At 31.2% G+C, this 22,043-nt stretch overlaps 1 protein-coding gene across 2 annotated transcripts; it reads left to right on the top strand.

Moving 5' to 3' along the window:
• The first annotated feature begins 3,729 nt into the window (after nucleotides 1-3,729).
• LOC143247261 (uncharacterized) lies at nucleotides 3,730-14,284 on the top strand. Of its 2 annotated transcripts, XR_013026451.1 has the most exons (4): nucleotides 3,730-3,865; nucleotides 4,981-5,056; nucleotides 9,240-11,979; nucleotides 13,632-14,284. XR_013026451.1 is itself a non-coding variant. In XM_076495007.1 (3 exons), exons 1-3 carry the CDS (start codon nucleotides 3,829-3,831, stop codon nucleotides 6,087-6,089), a joined length of 399 nt encoding a protein of 132 aa, XP_076351122.1. In that variant the 5' UTR covers nucleotides 3,737-3,828; the 3' UTR covers nucleotides 6,090-6,264. The 2 variants fall into 2 exon arrangements, 1 of the variants encoding a protein (XP_076351122.1); XM_076495007.1 differs by lacking the exons at nucleotides 9,240-11,979; nucleotides 13,632-14,284 and adding an exon at nucleotides 5,804-6,264 and having other exon boundaries at nucleotides 3,737-3,865.
• The last annotated feature ends 7,759 nt before the right edge of the window (nucleotides 14,285-22,043 follow it).

The raw sequence follows: 22,043 nt of genomic DNA, 5'->3' as shown, positions 1-22,043 counted from the left end.
AGACTCGTAATTTGATGGTTGCGGTTTCGAATCCCCGTCGCACAAAACATGTTCGTCCTTTCAACCTTGGGGGCGTTATAATTTACGGTAAAACCCACTATTCGTTGGTAAAAGAGTAGCCCAAGAGTTGGTGGTGGATGGTGATGACTAACTGCTTTTCCGTCTAGTCTAACACTGCTAAATTAGGGACGGCTAGCGCAGATAGCCCTCATGTAGGTTTGTGCGAAATTCAAAAACAAAGAAACAAATCTTTAAATTTGATCTAGGTAGATATCATCATCTGTCAGAAGTTAATGTTATACGTGTCAATGAAAAAGGCAAAATTCGAGAATAAATACAGCACTGCGTGTTGGTCTCTCTCGCGCTTGGGTTTTGGATATCATATGTACTCTGGAGGGTCAGGTGCTCTTTGACCTCTTCCTCCTTTCGTTACTTATATGGTCATGCAGTGTTGGTTGGTGTTAGTTACTGCTTTATGGTCAGAGTGGGCTGAATTTACTCCGACCCTTTAAGATCTATGTCCATGTACTGGTGTACATATATAGATATTATTTTGCCCTATTAGTAGGAAGTCTAGTTTGATGGTGGCCCTTTATATATATATATATATATATATATATATTATCTCATTATTTTGTTATTTTTTCATTTATTTATTTTTGTGTTTAAAATATATGCTGATCGGATAGAAGTGTTTAGGACTATCTTCATCGTGTATGAGGTACCTCTCCAGTCCGCTTAATAATTCATTTTCATCCAATCTTTATCAAAATACTTTATTGTACAATGTAAGAGTCTATCTGGTATGTTTGAATATTTGTGTATGAGTTTGGATAATATTGCTTTGGAAACTCTATGCTGTTTTGAGGCGTGTGTTTTTGATTTTCTGTAACTTCGTTTTAATTGTTTTGTCACTTACATTTATCCATGCTGGAGCTGCATAGTCGATTAATGGTCTAATATATGTTTTGTAAATTTTGGTATGTTGTCTGTTGATGCTTCACTATTCTTGCGAATGAGACTCCTAGCATAGTTGGTTCTTCGCCAGACTTTATTTTTAATTTCATTTACATGGTTAATCCATGTTAATTTTGAATCATAGGTTAGTCCTAGAAATTTTGCCGATGTGGTAGGCGGAAGTAGTGTTCCATTCATATATATTTCAGGCTGTAGTTTTTTGTATTTTGTCAACTTTGTAAAGACACACAAGTTGTGTTTTTGCTGTATTTATTTTTATTCTGTATTTTTTGCAGTAGTCACTTATTCTGTTTAGTTGTGGTTGTATGTTTGTGGCTGCTATTGTTGGTGTTGCGGCTCTTTTCCAGACGCCCACATCATCAGCGACCTGTGAGGAGAATATATGATTAGGACCCTTCAATAGCAAATTGTTTACATACATGATGAAGGGTATAGGGCTAATCACCCCTTCCTGAGGGACGCCAGCTTCTGGAGTAAAATACTCAGAAAAGGTTCCCTCTACATTTATTCTACATTTTCTAGTTTCAAAAAAGTTAGATTACAGCGAATAATTCCACGCGGTAGTCCCATTTCATTCATATGGAACCGTAGACCATTGTACCATACAGTGTCAAATACTTTCTCGTTGTCAAGAAAGCAGGAGACAGTTCACTGGTTTTGTTAAAGCTGTCGACTATCTCTTCAGTTGTTTGTCTAAATTTTCTGAATCCGTTTTGTTCTTCTGGTAACTTTCATGTTATCTACAAGAATGTGAAGAGTCTGTTACTGATTATTAACTCAAGAATTTTGCCTACACAGCTGGTCAGGCTGATTGGTCGGTAGCTATTAGGTTTATTTGCTGGCTTTTATTCCTTATGGAACATTAATATATTAGCATGCTTCCAAGAAACTGGTATGTATTCTGAAGATAGTGATAAGTTAAAAAGTGCTTTTAGGTGGTCAAACAATTTTGGAGTGCCCTTTTCTAGGAAGATGGCTTGTATCTCATCTTCACACGGAGATTTGCTTTTTATTGCTTCAAGAAGTTCATGTATGAATATTTCTTTCGTTAGGATCGTGTCTTTGTAATTTGTGATGTGTCTTGTATTTGTCTGAGATATACTTGGGAAAATTGTTTCAAACTGTTCTTTGTTGTTTAGTGTATAATTTGTGACTTTGTTGTAAAAATAAGCATTTATATCTGGATCTGTATGTGTTTTAAATGTATTCTGTAGTTGGTTCACTTACATTTGTTTGTTTTGAATTTTGTGCAAAGCTACACGTGAGCCATCTGCGCTAGCCGTCCCGAATTTAGCAATGTAAGACTAGAAGGAAGGCAGCTAGTCATCATCACCCACCGCATTTACATTATAACGACCCCGCGACTGAAAGGGCAAGCATGTTTGGTGTGGCGGGAAATCGAACCCGTGACCATTAGATTATGAATCGAGTGTCTTAAACACCTGGCTATCCTGGACTATTTGCAAAAAAAAAAAAAATACTGAACAAAATTTGTGTAGATATTATAATGTACATCAATTAATTGATAAGTGACTGAAAACAGAAAGGAAAAGAAAACTTCTAGAAGATTATTAAACCTTCTCAAGTGTGAAAACATTTAAAACTTTGCTAAACAAGTTTAAACACCTGGCCATTCCGGGACCTGTTTACTCTCTATTCCGTAAAAGAGGATAAATTCACTATTTCGTAAATAATTTTAATATTTTTGGAATATCTTCTTTCCAACATTTCCAGTCACGTTATGTTTTTTTCTTATTATGAAAATGTGTTAGTTTGTTTTGAAGTAAGCACAAAGCTACACAATGGGCTACCTGTGCTCTGCCCACCACGGGTATCGAAACCCGGTTTTTTGTGTGTAAGTCCACAGACATACCACTCTGCTTCTGGGGGGCAAAATGAAGTTAGTTTAGTATTTTTTTACTTATAGCAAAGCCACATGGGGCCATGTGCTGAGCCTTCCGAGGGGAATCGAACCCATAATTTTAGCGCTCTAAATCCATAGACTTACCGCTGTACTGGCGGAAGACATGAAAATGTGTGTTTTTCTTATAGCAAAGCAACAACGGGAAATCCTCGTGTCTTCCCCAAGGGGAAATCGAACCCTTGATTTTAGCATTGTAAATCTTTACTTATCGTTAATTATGAAAATATATTGAGTTGAAACCTATGGTGGCTTACAATACCAAAAATATATTTTAGGGTCGTAATAAATTATTAACTACTTTTCTTCAGGAAAGCTCATAAATCGAATATCCTATTAGGTACAAACAAAGTTTAACATATTTAGTTGAGAGCTTATCTTGCTCTTTATCTATTTAATAAAACGTAGTTTATCGACTTGTAGAAGTCTGGTATAATAACATTAATGTTATATCAGTTCAAAACATATCCCCGTGGCACAGCGATATGTCGGTAGACTTCCATTGCTAAAAACCGGGTCTCGATATCCATGGTGGACAGAACACAGATAGCTCATTGTTTAGATTTATGTTAAATTCCAAACAAACAGTACAAAGTAGTTTTTCTGATGTCAACAATACTTGAACTATAAATTATATTATACTTTATTTTAGCATACGAACAACCTGACAAAAACATTGACAAATGTCCTGATGGATACGCGATGAGATTTAATCTCTGTTGTAAGTTGAGCTTTCCTTCAAAACGTTTATATGTGTGACCAGTATTTGTGACTTCTAATTTTAAAATAAATCGAAAAAGGAAACACTGTTTTGAACAAACTTAGCAGTCAATAATTAATTATATATTTCATCATATATTTTATTATTAATTGTCAAAGTTAACACTATTTACATACAGAGACTTTTCTTAGATCCATGTCAACCAGGAATGGATGACGAGACATGCATTCCTTCTCCAAACAAAAGTAAGTTACTATACAAATGATGTTATTCAAAGCTTATTTTCAACGTGAGACAACATGTTTAGAAAGGCTGGTAACAAGATATCGTGACGGAAAAATTTTACTGGTCATAGTGACCTATGTTTGTGTTGCACACGTGTTGTTCTTTGTTCCCATTGAGTGTCTCCAGTCCCTTATTAATGAAGGTACAAAATGTAGTAATGTGTGAAGACACGATCTGTTATAATATTCCAGTACATTGTGGACATTATTTTCTATTATGAAGAATACATCTCTTACCATTTCACCACCCGGAGCAACTCAAGTAAAACACGATAGACCAAAACACATTATCCATTTCACTGTTCACAGTGTGAACTTTTCTGTTGTCTGAAGTAAGTCTTTGGGTCAGAATTGTCTTCCATAAATATTTTCATTCTCCTGGTACTGTTCATTATTGAAATCGTAACTATTTGTGAAAAAGCGGTTAACTGAAGGAGAATCTTAGATCTATTTGTGTTTAAAAAAAAACGTTTATTCACTTTGAATTGTTACCGATTGTTTTACAAGGTGTTCTTTTTCGTTTTTAGTTCTTGTAGACACTAATTATAGATTTCTATGAGTAATCTATCAGATAAACAGTATTCAGTTTACAAATTGTTAGCAAGTCAGTATCGACAATCATGCATCTTTGAAAGTCTGAGAAATCGTTACTCTTGTCTTTTGTCTTGTTATAAATATATCTGAAATAAAGGTGTTTAGACACATGTTACATAAAATTATCATACTATTGTAATGTGAAAACACATTCAGTATATTTGGTTATAATAAACTACAAAAACAAGAGAGAAAACAAATTTTTAAATGTGATAAATAAATATATTTACTGGTATTATCACTGGAGAAGTAAAGCTATACTGATATTTCACATTTCGTTATCTGTACTGTTTTATCGATGTGTATGTGTATCTCTGAATACAGAGTGGAAATTTGATTCTAGTAACTCAGAACGCTGTCATTACATGGTTATTTTAACCGTAGGTATAATAAATGAAACATAATCTCCTTCAATATTATCACAGAACAAAAACAAACTGCTCTAAATTCATTTTCTTTTTACTTGTATTTTTCCATTTCAGTAACATCAATATTAGATCATCCCATTCCCCTCATGATTGGTGCAGCAGGAATAATACTTTTGATAACTTGTTTAAGGTAATAAAAAATATTATTTTATTTTATTTTATTTGAATAGATCTTAATATAATTTCTAAGATAATAATAGTTGAACAATTTGTGTATATTCTTGATGATGAATTTCAAGTGGCTGAGAAATCCAAAATGTTCATTAACTGGAATAATAAATAATGGTTACAAACACTTGCAGTAAAAAAATAATAAGGTGAAATTAGCATCATTAGTTTATAATAAACTGTAATTTATGTGTGGATCATCATTTAAAACTTAAAATGTGGAACACTTTCTTCAATATTACAAGTTCTTGTAAGTATGTTATTGTTTAACCTGTTCATATGTAAATACAATAAGGTACTGTGTGTCAGTAAAAATACTTAAAGTTGAAACGTGTAAAATATTGGCAACCTAAACTTCTACAATTAGAATAATTGGAAAACACTTGAGATAAATACAAAAGACATTTTCATTCCAACAAGTTCTTTAACTAATTAATGATTTCCAATTTATTTTAATATGATATTTAATTAAAAGTGGAATTTATTAGCAAGTATAATATTTATTAAATTATCCCTCTTAAGTTATAACATTTTATTTCTGTTTCCTTACTGCCATTCAACATGTTGAGGATGCCACTGTGCCTCTCGTTGCTAAATATTATTATTTCTAGATTATAATTAATTCTATTTTTAATTGAAATAACACTGATGTATAAATTACATTCAAATTAAATCACCTATGTTATTTATTGGTAGTTTTCTTCTGTAGTCTTATAATTTGGAAATGGTGCTGCCAATCAGAAAGAGGGAAAGAAGATGAGGTGATCGTCGAGGATGGAAAAGATACAATAAAGCCACAAAACTCAATAGAAAAATCAAATAAACATGTAAAACACAATAGAAAACCACACAATAATATAAAAAATAGACCAAGGAAAGTGCGGAATGTTCACCTGCCTCAAGCAAGTAATGCAATGATAGAAAATGTCATCATATTATTCTCTTTCATAGCAAAAGCCTTGAAGTGGCAAAGCGGTATGTCTGAGGACTTATAACGCTAGAAACCGAGTGTCAAAAGCCGTGGTGGGTAAAGCACAAAATAATGTAATATACCTTCAGTCACGTATGTTAACTTACTTTCTATACATTTTTATGTTTGTGTTCTTCATGAAGTTTAGACTCCGTTATAAACATAATGTGTTAAGGTTATAAACTTTACTCTCTAATCTTTCACCTTAAAATAAAGTTTCAATTTGATGGCACGGTATCACTTTTTAGATGGAAATTGTAGACGGTTTGAATGGACACCTAATGATAACTACCTTCTGGAAATGTTGTATATATAATACAGGTTTCTTCTTTATTACTACAGCAGGTTCCAAACATGCACGAAATTTTTATACTCACTTGACCCTGTTTATGCGTCATGTGTTTCCACAGTAAGTGCACAATTTACACAGCTACTGTTGAATCTTAACCAAGTTTGGTGTACAGCTTCCCTCTGTAACAACAATCACTTTGTGTCATGTCTCTTAACAACAAATGTTATAACCTGATATTGTTGTAAGTCTATAAACTGAAAGTACATAATGAAATGTACAGACAACAAAAGTGGAAAAATTACACATTTTGTACTGTTTTAATATTTGGAAAGATATTTCTAACTTGACCATTTTAAAACACTTCCAATTATATTGAAGCTGTTTTAAATGGCAGCATTAAGAGGGAGAGTTTTCTAAGTATTTATTTCATGGTTTTTACTGATCTGTTTATATATAAGGGAAAAGATTCTTCATGTCCAAAGATAACTTTCATTAATCATAAATTTAGGTAACTTTCGTCCAGAGGACTAGTACTCCAGCTAGTATACAATAATATTTTCTTCATTACCATTCACGCCGTATCCAAATATTTAATAAATGTTTATTCTGTAGGGTTGTATCGCTTGTCTGTCTTTACGAGTTATTCACTTCTGAAGTGGGGTCGTGCTTATCCTATTTACTAGTACAGAGACTTAGCAAAAGTATGATTTGAGGACTTAAATCCTTCATATGTTATAATTGCAATGATAATTGACATATATAGGCAGTCTAAGTAGTTTAGGATACCACACTGTCCCTCTTGTCTCAGATAAAACCATAGTACTTTATTGTTGTTCTTCTTGTTCTTTTTCATTGCGTGAAAATTTGAATTTTATTATGAACCCCAGCAACTAGTTTTAGTTTATAAAGCAAGTAATAGGAATTGACTAGTAATTCACAACTTACCCAATGATAGTAAGTTCTTCATTTAATTTGCTGTTTAAAAAATCCGACATTCGCCAATTGTTTTTGCTAGGATAACTGCAGAACTTTGATGTATATTATCTAATATCCAAACACCCCTTTCGTCATGCCAAATTTCGAAACAGCAGAAATTCGTTAACGAATTTATATTTATGTTAGCTAGGAAGTATTGGATTCTTTTACGGTCCACAGAAAGTTTAAAAATGATTCATTTCATTTTTTATAAAGCTTCATTATTATCGTGTTCTTCTTCCTCTTGCGTCTTAATTCAAATCTATATTCTCGATGTTGATAAATATTGCAGCGCCATCTCGAAGCTAAACGGCTTCCAGACAAACCTTGAACGTTAGAATATTGAAATGAAAAAGCAGTCATAGATTAAGGACTTCTGGTGGAACTCAGTAGTAATACCGAGTGCTTATTACTCTAAGACTAGTTTTAATGTTCGTGGCGAGTACAGTCAGATAGCCCATTTTGTAGCTTTTTGATAAAAACAAACAAATAAACCTAGAGGAAACTTACTGCCCCACAATTGTCTCAATATTTACAGTAAGCTAATTAAAATATAATCACACAATTTAACATTCTCAAAAGTAAAGCTGTAAATACCGAAATCCTTTTTCATTTCAATTTCTTCTGTTATTTATTGCTTTTGAAATTCTCATATTTTTAATATCACTTATAAATAATTGTTTACATTTTATTCTCATTAGTGCAAGAGGAATGTGACATTTTCCACAGACTATCCCCAAAATCATTAAAGATGTAAATATTTTGATATATATAAGATAAACATTCCCCCCATTTTACTTATGAAAAATCAATCATGGAGCCAATAAGTTTGTTTAAAATTTGGATATTTAAATAGAAATGTTGATTGAAGACGTGTTATTTTAACTGATATCCATTAAATTGATATAAATCAGTTATCAGTTGTTGCATTGTATTAATTTTCTATATAATGGTATTTAACGTCAACTTATTATGATTCTTGTTGTTTTTAGGAAAAAACAAAGAAAAAAAAGAAATTTACCAAATATAAAGCATACAGACCACCGTATCACAAATAATTAAAATATAAATTTAAACAGCTATCAAACATAGATTCCGACAGTTCTTAAGACCAATCTGAAGATCTTTTCCATCCTCGACGATTTTCTCTACCAATTAGAGAGACTGGAGCTCGATTTATGTTTTCTTGTCCCGGATTTTTAAAAATTTCCCATGGATGAAAAAAGTTAAAATAAAAGGTATGTCAACAGAAAATATAAAATAGAAAACAACATAGTATATAAATTTGGCTGGTTTTATCCCGTTACAAATTCCATGTTTGTTTCAAAGAAAGTAATTATTTTTTACATAATCTGCATAAATTATAACGGTATTGTATTTTTTTAATAAACAAAAACAAACAGCATTATTATATACTTTCATTTGTTTTATAAATAGAGATGGTTGTTCCTATATACATAAAGTGTTATTACAGGTTTAGATAGTCCTGGTGGAGTGACGCAAATTGCCTATTTGCTACGACTCTCTTAAGGTAGCCAAATGCCTCGTCATCTAATTAGTGACACGCATGAAAGGATTAACGAGATTCCCACTGTCCCTATCTACTATCTAGCGAAACCACAGCCGAGGGAATGGGCTTGGAGAAATCACACTGTGTGTGCTTAATTTTAAACAGAAAATAAGCAAATAGTTTTATATATGATTTACATATACAGATTTGCATTTATAACGTTTCATACGTATAGCACTTGTTATTAACTTATTGCTTTACATTTCTACAATTAATATATTATACAACATGTATTTGTAATAAACGAAAACAAACACGTACAAAATTTTAAAAATACTGCACCAATCAAATGATCCACAAGGTAGAGACTGTGATGTTGGATATAAAATGTACTGTAGGTTTTGAAAGTGACTGCTGAAGTAGGATACACATTGCAGTGGAGATACACTGTCTATTAGTCTTAACTTCTGTTCGACAATCTCTCATGAAGAAATTCATAGATGACAAAATGAAATAGAAATTAGGAGAGCAAGACGTGGGTACTCAAGCCCAGAACACCCTACATCTATATCACCCTTCACTACCTGCAGACACTTATGGAAAGCAAAGAAGAAGAAAATGAAAATAATAAGATACTACCACTTGAAAGTAAGATAAACGTACTTCCTGAAGTAGGCATTATAGCTCCCTCATGGTGGTAAGGCACTAATTAGTAGCCCAGTAGACAAATTATACTGGTATAAAAGGATCCAACCAGTTATCTAAACTAACTAGTATAACTCCCAACTATCAACCATTAAGTCCACTATAAAATCTAATTTTCAGCCATTATAGAAAATAAGAAGTTAATTTGCATATACCTTGGGCGAAGTTGTTTAAATGACTTTATTAATAACTAAAAGTACTTATCAGAATCAGTAAAATATCCTCAATTTTACTTATTTATATATTTTAATACATTTTATTTAATATTATATTTAATGAAGACTTCTTTAGATGCTCAAACATTTGTCAGAATCTGTTATTCATGAAATTTAATGTATCATAAAGTAGTAGGTTAGACATATTATTATCTTACATTTGTGTTATTGAAGTTCAGTTTTGTACTCAGTTACGTTTACTGAAGCTGTCCGCTAGTACAGCGGTATGTCTCCGGATTTACAACGCTAAAATCAGATGTTCGATTCCCCTCGGTGGGCTGAGTAGATAGCCCTTTGTGGCTTTGCTATAAGAAAAACACACACACACGTTTACTGAAAAATAGTTTAGTGAAAATGTAGATAGAAATAATATGGAGTTGACCTTCAGAACAATAACTTTTGAGTCTAATTGTGAAGTGGAAATTTATAGTAAGTGTAGTGTCAGATTACTCAGCATTCGATTAAGTTTTACGTTATTACGAAATAGTATGACATAATTCTACAAACAAAATAAAATCATAACCTATATCTCCAGTATGTAACTTTATTAAAGCAATATTTCGCTATTATAAGAGCTATAGATATCCCACAAGTTCACTGACCTAGTTAAATCTAAATTGGAACACTGTCATTCGTAAATCGAACATTAATAAACGTTTCTAAAAAGTTCATATTACATTAAAATAATATCAAACTTTTTAAAATATATATCGTTAAGATTAAAAACATTCAGAACGTGGATTAAGATTAGAGAGATGTTATCGGGAAAAGAAACAATAAATAGAAGAAATTGGGAAACGTAAATCTGAAACCTTAGTTAATAAATACTCATGAAATATTGAACAATATAATTACATTCTGGATATTTAGGTCGTAATTTTACTTACGTTTATGGAAATGTCTCATAATAAATTCCTGTAAGGCAACCACAATGGTGTAGTTCCGGATGTTGTCACTAATAATAATTAAGACATAATTATTTAACTAATAATATGTATATGGTATGAATTACAGTATAATAGATAAACTGGAAAACATAAATTAATACATTGATGGAAACACTAAAAACTTATATTTACATTTATGTTAGAATCATAACTGTTTTATAGAATTGTACCTTTCATAAAACGTCTAATTACAGCGATTTGTTTCATTAGTGACTTTTTATTTTAGCGTATCTCACCTAAGAAGAACTTTGAAACACAATGACAACATTAACGTAAATACAGACAATAAATTGTTTATATGTTAATTTATACTCGTATTTCAAATGTACTAACAAACATGATTATTTTTATGACACCTGCAGAATTCGTTATTTTAACATTGTCTACAATATATATAATTTGTTGCAACCTTAGTAATGAAACAATAAGTTTCTGTATATTTACTACGTTGAAAGATTGAGAAACTTTAAAGAAACACTCGTGTATTTCAGTTTGATAAACATGAAGTTTCATGAAACAGACATCTTCACTTTGTGATTTGGTTCATTTGCATTTACCAACAAAAGATGTCAGTGTTACCTAGTGTATTGTAAAGGAAACAAATATAACAGAGTAGTAAACATTGTAACACAACATATTTATAACATTTACACTTGGCACTGGAAAGTTTATAACTTCACAGTTAAAAATTTTTGTCTTAATGAGATCTTTAAACTTGAATGTTTATATCTAAATCTATATATTGTGCTTTGTTTCTAGAAAGATAGCTCTTTTTTTCTAGAGCGAACTCTGGACTTGTACAGCTGTGTCTAAAATATCTTGATAATTTGGTAGAAAAATATCATTTATATATCTTTATGTTTAACTAACGTCAAAACCTGTGGTAATTTTTATCAAATTATCACAGATAGTTACATATTTACCATTCAGACTAGTAATTTACTCAAATTATTACTTTTAAAATAACTAATGAAATATTACTATTGCCTTAACATTTTATTTTTACACAACATAATTAATAATGATAATTTTCTGGTTCATTCTCCCTTTGTTTTTACATGTGTACGTATGGAAGATTGTATATGAAGGTGCTGCCTTCAGGATGTATTATCTTTATTTGTGAAATATCCAGTAGTAACACGGGTAACACATGCAAGCTGAGAGGAAAGTATTATAGAACCTTTGTGTATAATGCTGGGCTTTCTTAGACTGGAAAACCAACACAAGGAGAATGGAGAATAAAGTCAAACTTACAAGTACAAAATTCTCAGGTATAAATGATGCTTATCATCCTGTGTATTATATCTTGGTGAACTGTATTATCACGTCTATTTGTGTGCTATAAAGAATTATTTGCATTCACTGCCAAGTTGTGTCCATTTTTTTTTCAATTCATTAAAGTAAGAAATTATGTTTTATCTTTGCATTGTAGTGTCTGCTAAATTTCGTGCAATTCAGTTGCTACTATTACCTCTAAATTTCCAGTGCACCTGAGAATACCACAAAATGACAAAAATTTGAATTATGTGGGAGAAGAAACAAAGGAAAAATTTTAAAAATAATAAAATCTTATATTTAAAAAATAATACTGTAGAAAATTTATATTGATGTTATTGATTAGGAAGTGACTAGATACAGAAAGGTAAAAAGAAGCCTCTAGAAGGTTATTAAGCCTTCTTAAGTGAGAAAAATATTTAAAACTTTGCTTAATACGTTTTATTTTAAGCTCTGAATCTTGAATTATATTTCATTTAGTTTAATCTATCACATCCCTACTAAAAATGATTTAATAACGAAATTGATATTCATTTCAAAAATACAGAATTCAACCAAATAAGTAACCACAGTTTACTGATTTTTCTAACAAGTTTACCAACACAGATAAGAGAAACTTTACACACCCTCACATAAGATTCATAAAGAGTTTATGAGTAAACGTTATACATCAAAAAGCAACAACATAGACACTAAATTTAAAACCATACAATGAAAGATTATTTTCTAATTGCTAATTTTAAAGCATACATAATTATATAAGAAAACATATTAACACACTTAATGAGAGTGAAGTACAGTCATTATAATTTGTTTCATAATTAATATTTTATATCAACTACTGTACCACAAAGGAGTAAAATCCATATCTACAGATCTATAAGGAATTAAAACTTTCTTCCAGATTTTCTGTTAATTGAAAGTAAATATTTAATTTTTAATTAATTTCTCAGATTATTTTAGTTGTTCTTTATTATTGAATGATTTATAACATTGTTTTACTATTTTATGATTTTCATTTATTCACAAAACTGTTTTCACCAGTTGTTCTTGATTTTTAATAAACTTTCTACATTACTTTACTTATTTTTTAATTATCAACCAGACTATTTTACTTTTTCCTGATATTTTCTATATTCTTAGTGTTTGCATGATGTTTAACAATATTACTTTGTGATAGTGAACTTATCTCAAAATATTCATTCAGAGATTCTGAGAATTGGTACTGATACTTCCTATCTGCATAATTTGTGTTGTACAATTTATAGGAACTCTCAAGTTAATCATAAGTTGTACAAATATTTACCAAAAGAGTATTTTGAAATTTATCACCTATATCTTGGAGAATGTACAGAAGTACAACATTTAATATCTGAAATGTTCTGTATCAACATTCTTCATTTTCATCATTCTTTGAGTTACATAACAAACACTTGTATATTTATGAGTAAAAACTAGAGCAACCTTGTCAAATTTCTTATAAATTATTCTTTTATCTATATTCTTCACTATATTGTGCTTGATTAAGAAAGAAAATATTTTACTGAAAGGCCTAAAAATTAAAATGTATTGACCAAAGTGATAGCTATAAGTTCTGAACTTGTTCCATGTCTTGCTCCATCTGATGGTCCATATTTTCCATTGATAGCACAAGATGGATGACCTGAAGATATAAAGCTTCCTAAAATATAAATTGTCAGACATTCTGCCACAAATATGGACATCAACTGCTGAGTTACATGAAGAAAATCATAGTTAATGAACAACTTGGTTTATTATTAGTTCTATTATCATGCATATCAGATCATCAACTATCACAATGTTTACGTTCATGAGTATATATATATATACATTTGTGTACATTGTTATCATCATTATTAATCAAAGCGGGTTTTCATACTAAAAAAAATAGTCATATTAAATACATATCTGATTGCTGTTTGGTGTATTATTTTCTCACTATATAAACTGAAACCGTGTATCATAGGTGAAAATTCATGTAAAACATGGTTTTAGTGTATGACATGTATAAATAGAGTATATACAAAGTAAGTTGCAGCAGCATAACCACGAAAGATTCTAAACACTGGCACGTAAGTCGTCTCTTAGCCAAGGATGTTTATAGTCTGAACAGTGTGTTTTGCAATTTTGTTTTATGCTACGTTCACCTAAGCCTATTCACTAACGTCAGTTGGTGAGGTTTTGTTTGTAATAACTTACAATATTTTATTAGCAATGTTGAAATACCGATACAAAAATTAATACTAAATGGCTCTAATAAAGAAACTTTAAGTAAAATTATTAAAATATTTTGTAATAAATATAAGAATGTATTAAATACATATAATGAAATAAAAATTAAAGGAATTTTATTAACCATTTCTAATAATTATTTTTAGTTGTGAATAAAGTCATTTAACAACTTGGCACTTCTTTGTGCGGATGAACACCTTACCGCATATAAAGGCTTGTTTAAGCACGACAGTTACAGTTAATGGATGGTGGTTGGAAGTTATACTAGTTAGTTTAGATAACTGGTTGAGACCATTCATACTACTACAATTCGTTTACTGAGCTACCAATACCACAATTGGCTACAGACAGTAAAAGCTGATATGTTATGGATATAATCATTCAGCTTTGTACCTTCAATTGATATAATCATTCAGCTTTGTACCTTCAATTGATATAATCATTCAGCTTTGTACCTTCAATTGATATAATCATTCAGCTTTGCACCTTCAATTGATATAATCATTCAGCTTTGTACCTTCAATTGATATAATCATTCAGCTTTGTACCTTCAATTGATATAATCATTCAGCTTTGTACCTTCAATTGATATAATCATTCAGCTTTGCACCTTCAATTGATATAATCATTCAGCTTTGTACCTTCAATTGATATAATCATTCAGCTTTGTACCTTCAATTGATATAATCAGCGATGAAAATTAGACAAACTCACGTTGTTTTTCCTCATTAAATAAAAATGACTAAAAACCACTAATGTAAATAAAATGTAAGCAGTCGTTCATGGAATAATAAATATTTTAATCGTTGTTCATTCAATATTTCAATCAAAATTAAATGTACGAACTTTAAACCGAAACGTTCACCGAACAGAAACATAATATATTCCTCCTATGTTTCTCGCCCGGTGGTTCAGCATTGAATTTCCACAACGATAAAATTCTCTACGTTCATAGTATGTAATTTAACACTAAAATACAACAGCCTTTAAATTTCTTTTTATCAGATCCGTACTAAATCGAAATTAATGCTTCTAATACTTAATGTTATAATTTATTAACAGTTTATACAATAAGCTTGGTGGAAGAGTTTGAAATATTTCACTTGAAATAGTCACAATATTTCTAAAACTCAAGTTTTAAATAATCGTTAGATGTCATGATTTACATCGTGATAGAAAAACGTAACTAAATTCTGAATCATCAATATTAATGTTAAACATCTTTACTGTATCCTATGATGTGATTTATCTATTGCTATTAGGAAATGTCCTTAACTAAAATCCTGGGATCAATACCTTGCATTAAACTGAACGCACATAGCTCATTGTTTAACGTCGAGTTGAAACATCAGCCGAGTATGAATACATTCAGATAACTAATGATTCATTAACCGTTCATTGTAACGAACTTTCCTACATTTTCTTTCATCAGTTTCTGGATATTTTCGTATCAAATCATTAGTTATGTTTTGTTTCTCTCACAAACTTTAATAAATACAGCAATAAAACAATGTTAAAATATTTAATCTTATACATTAGATATAAACACTCTATTCTTTGTTAGCTACAGTAAAAGTACGGTTGAAAATACATTAAAACTTCATGAGTAATGTTTCATTAATAGATGTACTAAATACGTTGTTTCCTAACTCACAAGTTTCGATATAAACCATTGACCCGATTTTAAATAATGTTTCACTTGAGAAATACTGGGCAATTTACGCCACCCAGCACAACATAAAGTTATATGTCAGTTTTACAAGTGGTTCGATGGTACAACGGAAACCTTAAAGACTTACAGTGCTAAATCCAAAATTCGATTCCCCGCTACCAACATCGGAAGTAGCTCAATGTATTTTTGTTCTAAAAGAACTAAACCAAAGGCTGTTCTTTTTCTGCTTTCATATATTTACTCTCTTCATCTTTATTAACTTGAGAAACAAGTTTACTTTATTAAGTCCTTGGTTTTTAGAACAAGTTACACAAAGAACTAGTTTGGAAATATGTTTTTATTATATAATTTTAACTTTTCTTAGTTTTTACTACACTGATTTTTTTAAAAATTATTTTTATATTACTTTGTAGGTCGTTGAAAGTGTAAAAGGTCCAACAGAAAGTTGTTGAAATACTTGATAAGAACGACATATTTTCTATTTACACTTATTTTATCTAGATCTTACTGTGATGTTTAATGTTATTATTTTAATAGTTTTGTAAACTGAAAAAAAGTCTGTGATGAATTATTAATGTTAAGTTCTTTTCTACCTCACGTTGGTATGTGTGGTAACTGTATATATTGTATTCACTTTTAGTTTTGGTGTTTGTGGTCGTCTACACAGTTATGTTAAGAAATAAAACATTTCTAGCTTTCGTTATTTGTATACAAATAACACATTATTCGTAAGAGGAGATTCTAAAAGTTTTGATCTATACCTTGTAAGAAAACTTAAACTTGTTTTGATTCAACAATTTAAGATTTCGCAAAGTTTTAAACACACGTTGAAAGTAGATCACATAATGATTTAAAAAAAAAATAGTTTATTTGTTATTCGTTGTATAAGTTCAAAGTAATAAACTGTCACCACAGTACATTAAATTTCACTGGTAACAAAAATGTATTCTGTAATTGTTGGGATGTGAGGGTGGATGTAAATAGACGTTAAGTGTTGGAATGAAGGAAAGGGTGATAAAGATGTTTTTCGTTTTATGATGTTTTTCCAAACATATTTCAAACATTTTTGAACAATGTCTTGCCGTCTTTTGGATGACATGCGTATTGATTAATATTTTATAAACAATCTCTGTTATTGTCAGAATCTTGAACTGTAATTAAGATATCGTGGGTCACTTGAAGCTTTAGGTTTGAAAGGAACATCCTATGGGTAGTAAAGTCTTTTAATGTGGAAGTAGCAAAACTGTGGTTTACGAGTTCACGGACATAAAGAAAATCGATATTTTTGCTGTCTGTTTTCTAAGCGTCAAGGGAGAGTAGCCAAACGTCATAAGTAGTTTTACACGTCATAAGTTAAAGGATTTTCGTATGTATCCCTTTGGTTGTGTTCAGTAAACGTCCTTAGGTTCGTGCGCACGCTACCATTTTCACAAAACATACAGGCGACCAATTTGAACCGGACTCGTCCCTTCATAGTGATCACCACAGAGCTTCCTAAAAATTTGAAAAGAAATGTTAAATATATTTATTCATAAAACATCATCGTGTAACAACGATATGTTTATTCGAAACACAATAAAATAAGATTTATAGTTGGAATGATGCAAATAATTCTTAGTTTGGTGTTTTGATTCACTATTTCATGCTTTGAAAGTTTTTTCTTATTTCAAATTCCTAATTAATAACAACAAAAAATGCGTTTTCAATATGTTGCGGATTATCTCCAGTAGATTAACTCAATTAAACCTATATATAATCTATATCACAAATTTATTCTTATCCTATGTACTTGTCTTCAGGAAAAGAAAACGCAATTAGAAAGAGGGTAAAGTTTCCAGCGAAATATGAGAGAAATATATTACTATAATAAACGAATTAATTGTGAGTGGTACTGGTTTCCACGTGCACTCTGTAGCTACTTCTGAAGGAAGTTTAGGATTCTTTAAACAGACAATGAACTCAGCTTAGAATAAAAACTGCTGTTTCAAGAGTTTCTTCATTGATCATTCAGAAATTTATATTATTTCGAGACAACCTTTGGTGGGCCTGGAGAAGTGGGTAATGTGTTTCGAGTGTAAATACGATGATTCATGGTTCGCGTTTGATTGTGGCAAAGACTACTTGAGTTAGAGAAATTCACGGATGATGTTTAATACTGAACACAAATGTCTTCCATCTAATCTACAAGTTGTACCTAGAACTACGTAGAGTTATGTTTTGTTTTAACCTTCCAGCTACTGTTTCTTTAATAATTACTTTAGAGTGATGTATGTAAGGAAGTTCATTCTACTGGACCTGTTAAAACATAACTGTGCCCAAGTAAGAATTTCTTTAAAAACATGAGTATATATTAAGCAAGTTCCAGCCGATAAAGTGTTGCGTTGTAGCAGCCTGTTCGAATATTTCTAAACAGTTAATTCAATGCAACACCTGTAAGTATAAATACGTATTTTATGAAATGAGCTTACAACTTTGTATGAGCTAAGAAGCATATGGTTCAGAGTTTTTATAAACTTGTTTAATTACAACAATGAACAAGATGTTTATTACAGAAAATGATTAAAAATGGGATTAAAAACACACCATTAAAACTCTTGTTGTCATTGAACCAATAAATAAGAAAATAAAAAATCTAAAGTCCAAATATAACAAGGAAGAATATTGTAGTCATATTTCCCTACTTGTATCTTTCAGAACATATGGGTAAATAATAGCATTCAGAAAACAACACAATACGACCACTGTTATTAGATATCAAACTATCTGAGCTTCCAGTGTAAGGCATAAAACAACAACAAAACCACTAAACATATTGTTTGAATGTGGGCTCCAATACAATGGAGAAATAATAAGGCCTAGAGGGCGTTGCAGTTGGATGTTAGGTTATTAATTAGTATAGGTATAAAGGTGCTCCTTTATATTAGTTTAATTTTAGTTTTAGTTGCTGTATAAGTAGGGCTTATTTGATTTTACCTTTATTATATTTGTTTCACTACTTAGTATCTGGATGCTTTCTATGGTTATGTTGTGTTTACTTGATTCGCAGTGTTGAAAAACGTGTGAAGGTGTTTTTTGTTCTTTGAATCTAGTTTTCATTTTTCTGCTTGTTTCTCCAATATAGAAGCCGTGGAAGTTGTTGCAATGTAGTTTATAAATTATGGTGGTGTTGTGTTTCTAAGTGTAGTTTTTACATAGTATGGGCTTTAGTTTTATACCTGGTTTTTGAATAAATTTGGTGTTTACTGAAATTTTGTGTTTTGTTATAAGTATTTTTCTAAATGTTGGTTATTTTTTCGCTGTTGTAGGGAACACATGAAATGCAGCAGTGTAAGGTTTTGTAGTTTGTTGTATCTTGGGATTTATTGTTGTTTGTTTGTTGTTGGTTTAAGTTTGTGCATATACTTTTTCAACAGTTTTTGCAAGAAATTTGTTGATGTTGATGAAGTGTTGTTTTATTCTGTTAATTTCATTGTTAATTTTATCAGGTGAGCATAGTTTTGTGGCTGTGTTTATTTGGTTTCTTAATAAGTTGCGTTTTTGTTTTGTTTCATGTGCTGAGACCCAGAGAATGTGTAATCCAGTATGGGTGGTTTTCCTGTGGATTTCTGTTTTCAACTGTGTATCAGTTTTAGTGATCTCGAGGTTGAGAAATGCTATCTGGATAGTTTTGTCCTGTTCACAGATGAACGTAATATTGGGGAGTATCGAGTTGACGTGGTTGATTTGTTTGTTTTTGGCTTTTTTTTTAATTATGCGCAAACTTACACAAAGGCTATCTGCGATAGACGTCCTCAATTTAGCAGTGAAGACTACAAGAAACGTAGCTAGTCATCACCACCAACTGCCAACTCTCGAGCTACTCCTTTATCAACGAATAGTGGGATTGACTGTAACATTATAACGCCCCCACAATTGAAAGGGCGAGCATGTTTAGTGTGACAGGGATTCAAACCCGCAACCCTTGCATTACAAGTCGAGTGCCTTAACCACCTGGTTATGTCATGCCAACGTGGTTGAAAAAAACATTAAGTATGTGTTCTGTAGATGTGAATCCAGCATCTGTATCATGAACATACCTGTACCAGTATAGTGATGGGCATAAGTCTGAGTTAATCGCTTGAGGTTCAATCTGTTTCATAAAAATGTTGGCGAAAACCGAGGATATCAGCATCCCAAATGCTTTAGTCTATTTGGGATTCGATGTTTATTGCAGTAAGTTACAATATTTTGTTTCTAAATAAAACTTGTTGCCTATGTCCACCCAACAGTGTTTACATGCAGAATGACTTCATCTACACCGTGGTCTAGCACTTAGGTATTTGTTTGTTAACAGGAATGTACCGAAGAGAAGTGAAAGGATTCTAATGGATTTGACGGTAACAAATTAAAGACGCCCGAACGAAATCACCGGTCTGCGTTCCAAGATCTCTCTAACTCAAAGTAAAGTATTGTTTGTGGTCATACAATTAGAGTTAGAGGATAATCATCAATCCACAAGAAATTCAGTACTGGTCGGAATATTTTTATATAAGCGTTTTCTTACAAAATTAAAAATGTTGAAAGCTATCTCATAATGACTGGAAGTAGCTTAGGGCTCAAATATTCACTATGCATATGAAAAACTTATCTTTCGATCCTCGCGTCTGACTTTGTAGTTGGTATTAAATAAGATTTTAGATCAGTAACTAGTGCACGTGAACTAGTTACTGAATTAATTGGTTTGAGAGATGTTTATATAATGGTTTGTTGGATACAAAAAAGTGGATATATTTCGGTTGATCAATATGAGACACGACGTTCACACCGTGACAATTCTTGTTGTAAGAAAACGCTTATATAAATATTGTTCCGAACAGTACTGTTTTTTTTTTCTCTGGTCTCATAAGTTCTTAACATTTTTAATTTGAACTCACTGGTTAATCTTTTCTTTTTCTTTCTTTAACATAATGTTTCACTCTTGACTCAGAAGACCTCGAAATGATGGTCTGCGAAGACGAGAACGATCCAGCTATTTCTTGTTAAATGAATAGTGTTAGATTTTGAGGTTGCGGTGAATTTTGATGAATATATTACACTGCCAAGTAAGGAACGGCTAGTGTATATGGTTCTCGTGTAGCTTTGCATGAAATTAGAAAGATACGAAACGTATGTATTATCTGATATCGCATTAGGCCAGGCGTGGCCAGGTAGTTAGAGCGTTCGACTCGTAATATGAGGATCTCGGGTTTGAATACTCTTCACACCAAACATGCTCGCCATTTCAGTCGTGTGGTCGTTATAATGTATGGTCAATTCCTTTATGCATTGGTAAAATAGTAGTTTAAGGGTTTGCAGTGGGTGGTTACGACTAGCTGCTTTCCCTCTAGTGTTACATTGCTGAATTAGGGACGGCTAGTGAATATAGCCCTCGTGTTGGTTTACCCAAATTTCAAAACAAAGAAACAATTTCAGAGTATGCGTTATCAGAACTGGTTGGTTCTGCAGTACTTATATTGCTGTTATTTCGATAAAACTTGCTTTTTTTCCGTTAAAAAACATAGCTGTTTATTTAAATAATACTGTACATATATAATTCTAATTCATTTAGACTTTACGAGTAATAAAATCTGCATTTCTTTATAACAATATAAATAATTAATCACCAATCTATCCTGGCTATTCAAGTGTGTGTTTTAGTTTTCTATATAGTGTGACCTAAATTTAAGATTTTTCTTCATGGTTTATCGTAATACATCCACTCTGTTACCAACCAACAACAACACAATAATGGTATACATGACTATAAGTTTGATTTCAAAAATTCGGATAAAATATAATTATCCCATGTTCATCGTAACGTCATGTAAATTAAAACTTGAAATTTAAAAGCAGGATAGACATGAACATGACATTAAGATGTAGTCTATTTGGACATTCTTTTAAATGTTTTTCGTAGATTTATGATTAGATATTCTACGTCCCTAGTGATTCAAATATAAGTATTTTCGATACCTGTGGTGAGCAGATAAGAGGTGGCCCACTGTGTAGCTTTGTGTATAATTTTAAACAACAATAAATAAACGCTATTAAATATAATTTATTCTAATTTATATTGGTAGGTGAATTCCCCCATAGCAGACAAATACGAAAAATAAG

Source organism: Tachypleus tridentatus, chromosome 3 (genome assembly GCF_004210375.1).
Source record: "Tachypleus tridentatus isolate NWPU-2018 chromosome 3, ASM421037v1, whole genome shotgun sequence".
Lineage (NCBI taxonomy): Eukaryota > Metazoa > Arthropoda > Merostomata > Xiphosura > Limulidae > Tachypleus > Tachypleus tridentatus.
Note: the sequence above shows the minus strand (reverse complement) of the source record. Positions and strands in the feature narration are given on the sequence as shown.

Coding starts and splice junctions, on each gene's coding strand:
- LOC143247261 (XM_076495007.1), top strand. CDS start 3,829: ATGGATGACGAGACATGCATTCCTTCTCCAAACAAAA. Junction 3,866..4,980: donor CATTCCTTCTCCAAACAAAA/GTAAGTTACTAT, acceptor TTTCCATTTCAG/TAACATCAATATTAGATCAT. Junction 5,057..5,803: donor CTTTTGATAACTTGTTTAAG/GTAATAAAAAAT, acceptor TTTCTTCTGTAG/TCTTATAATTTGGAAATGGT.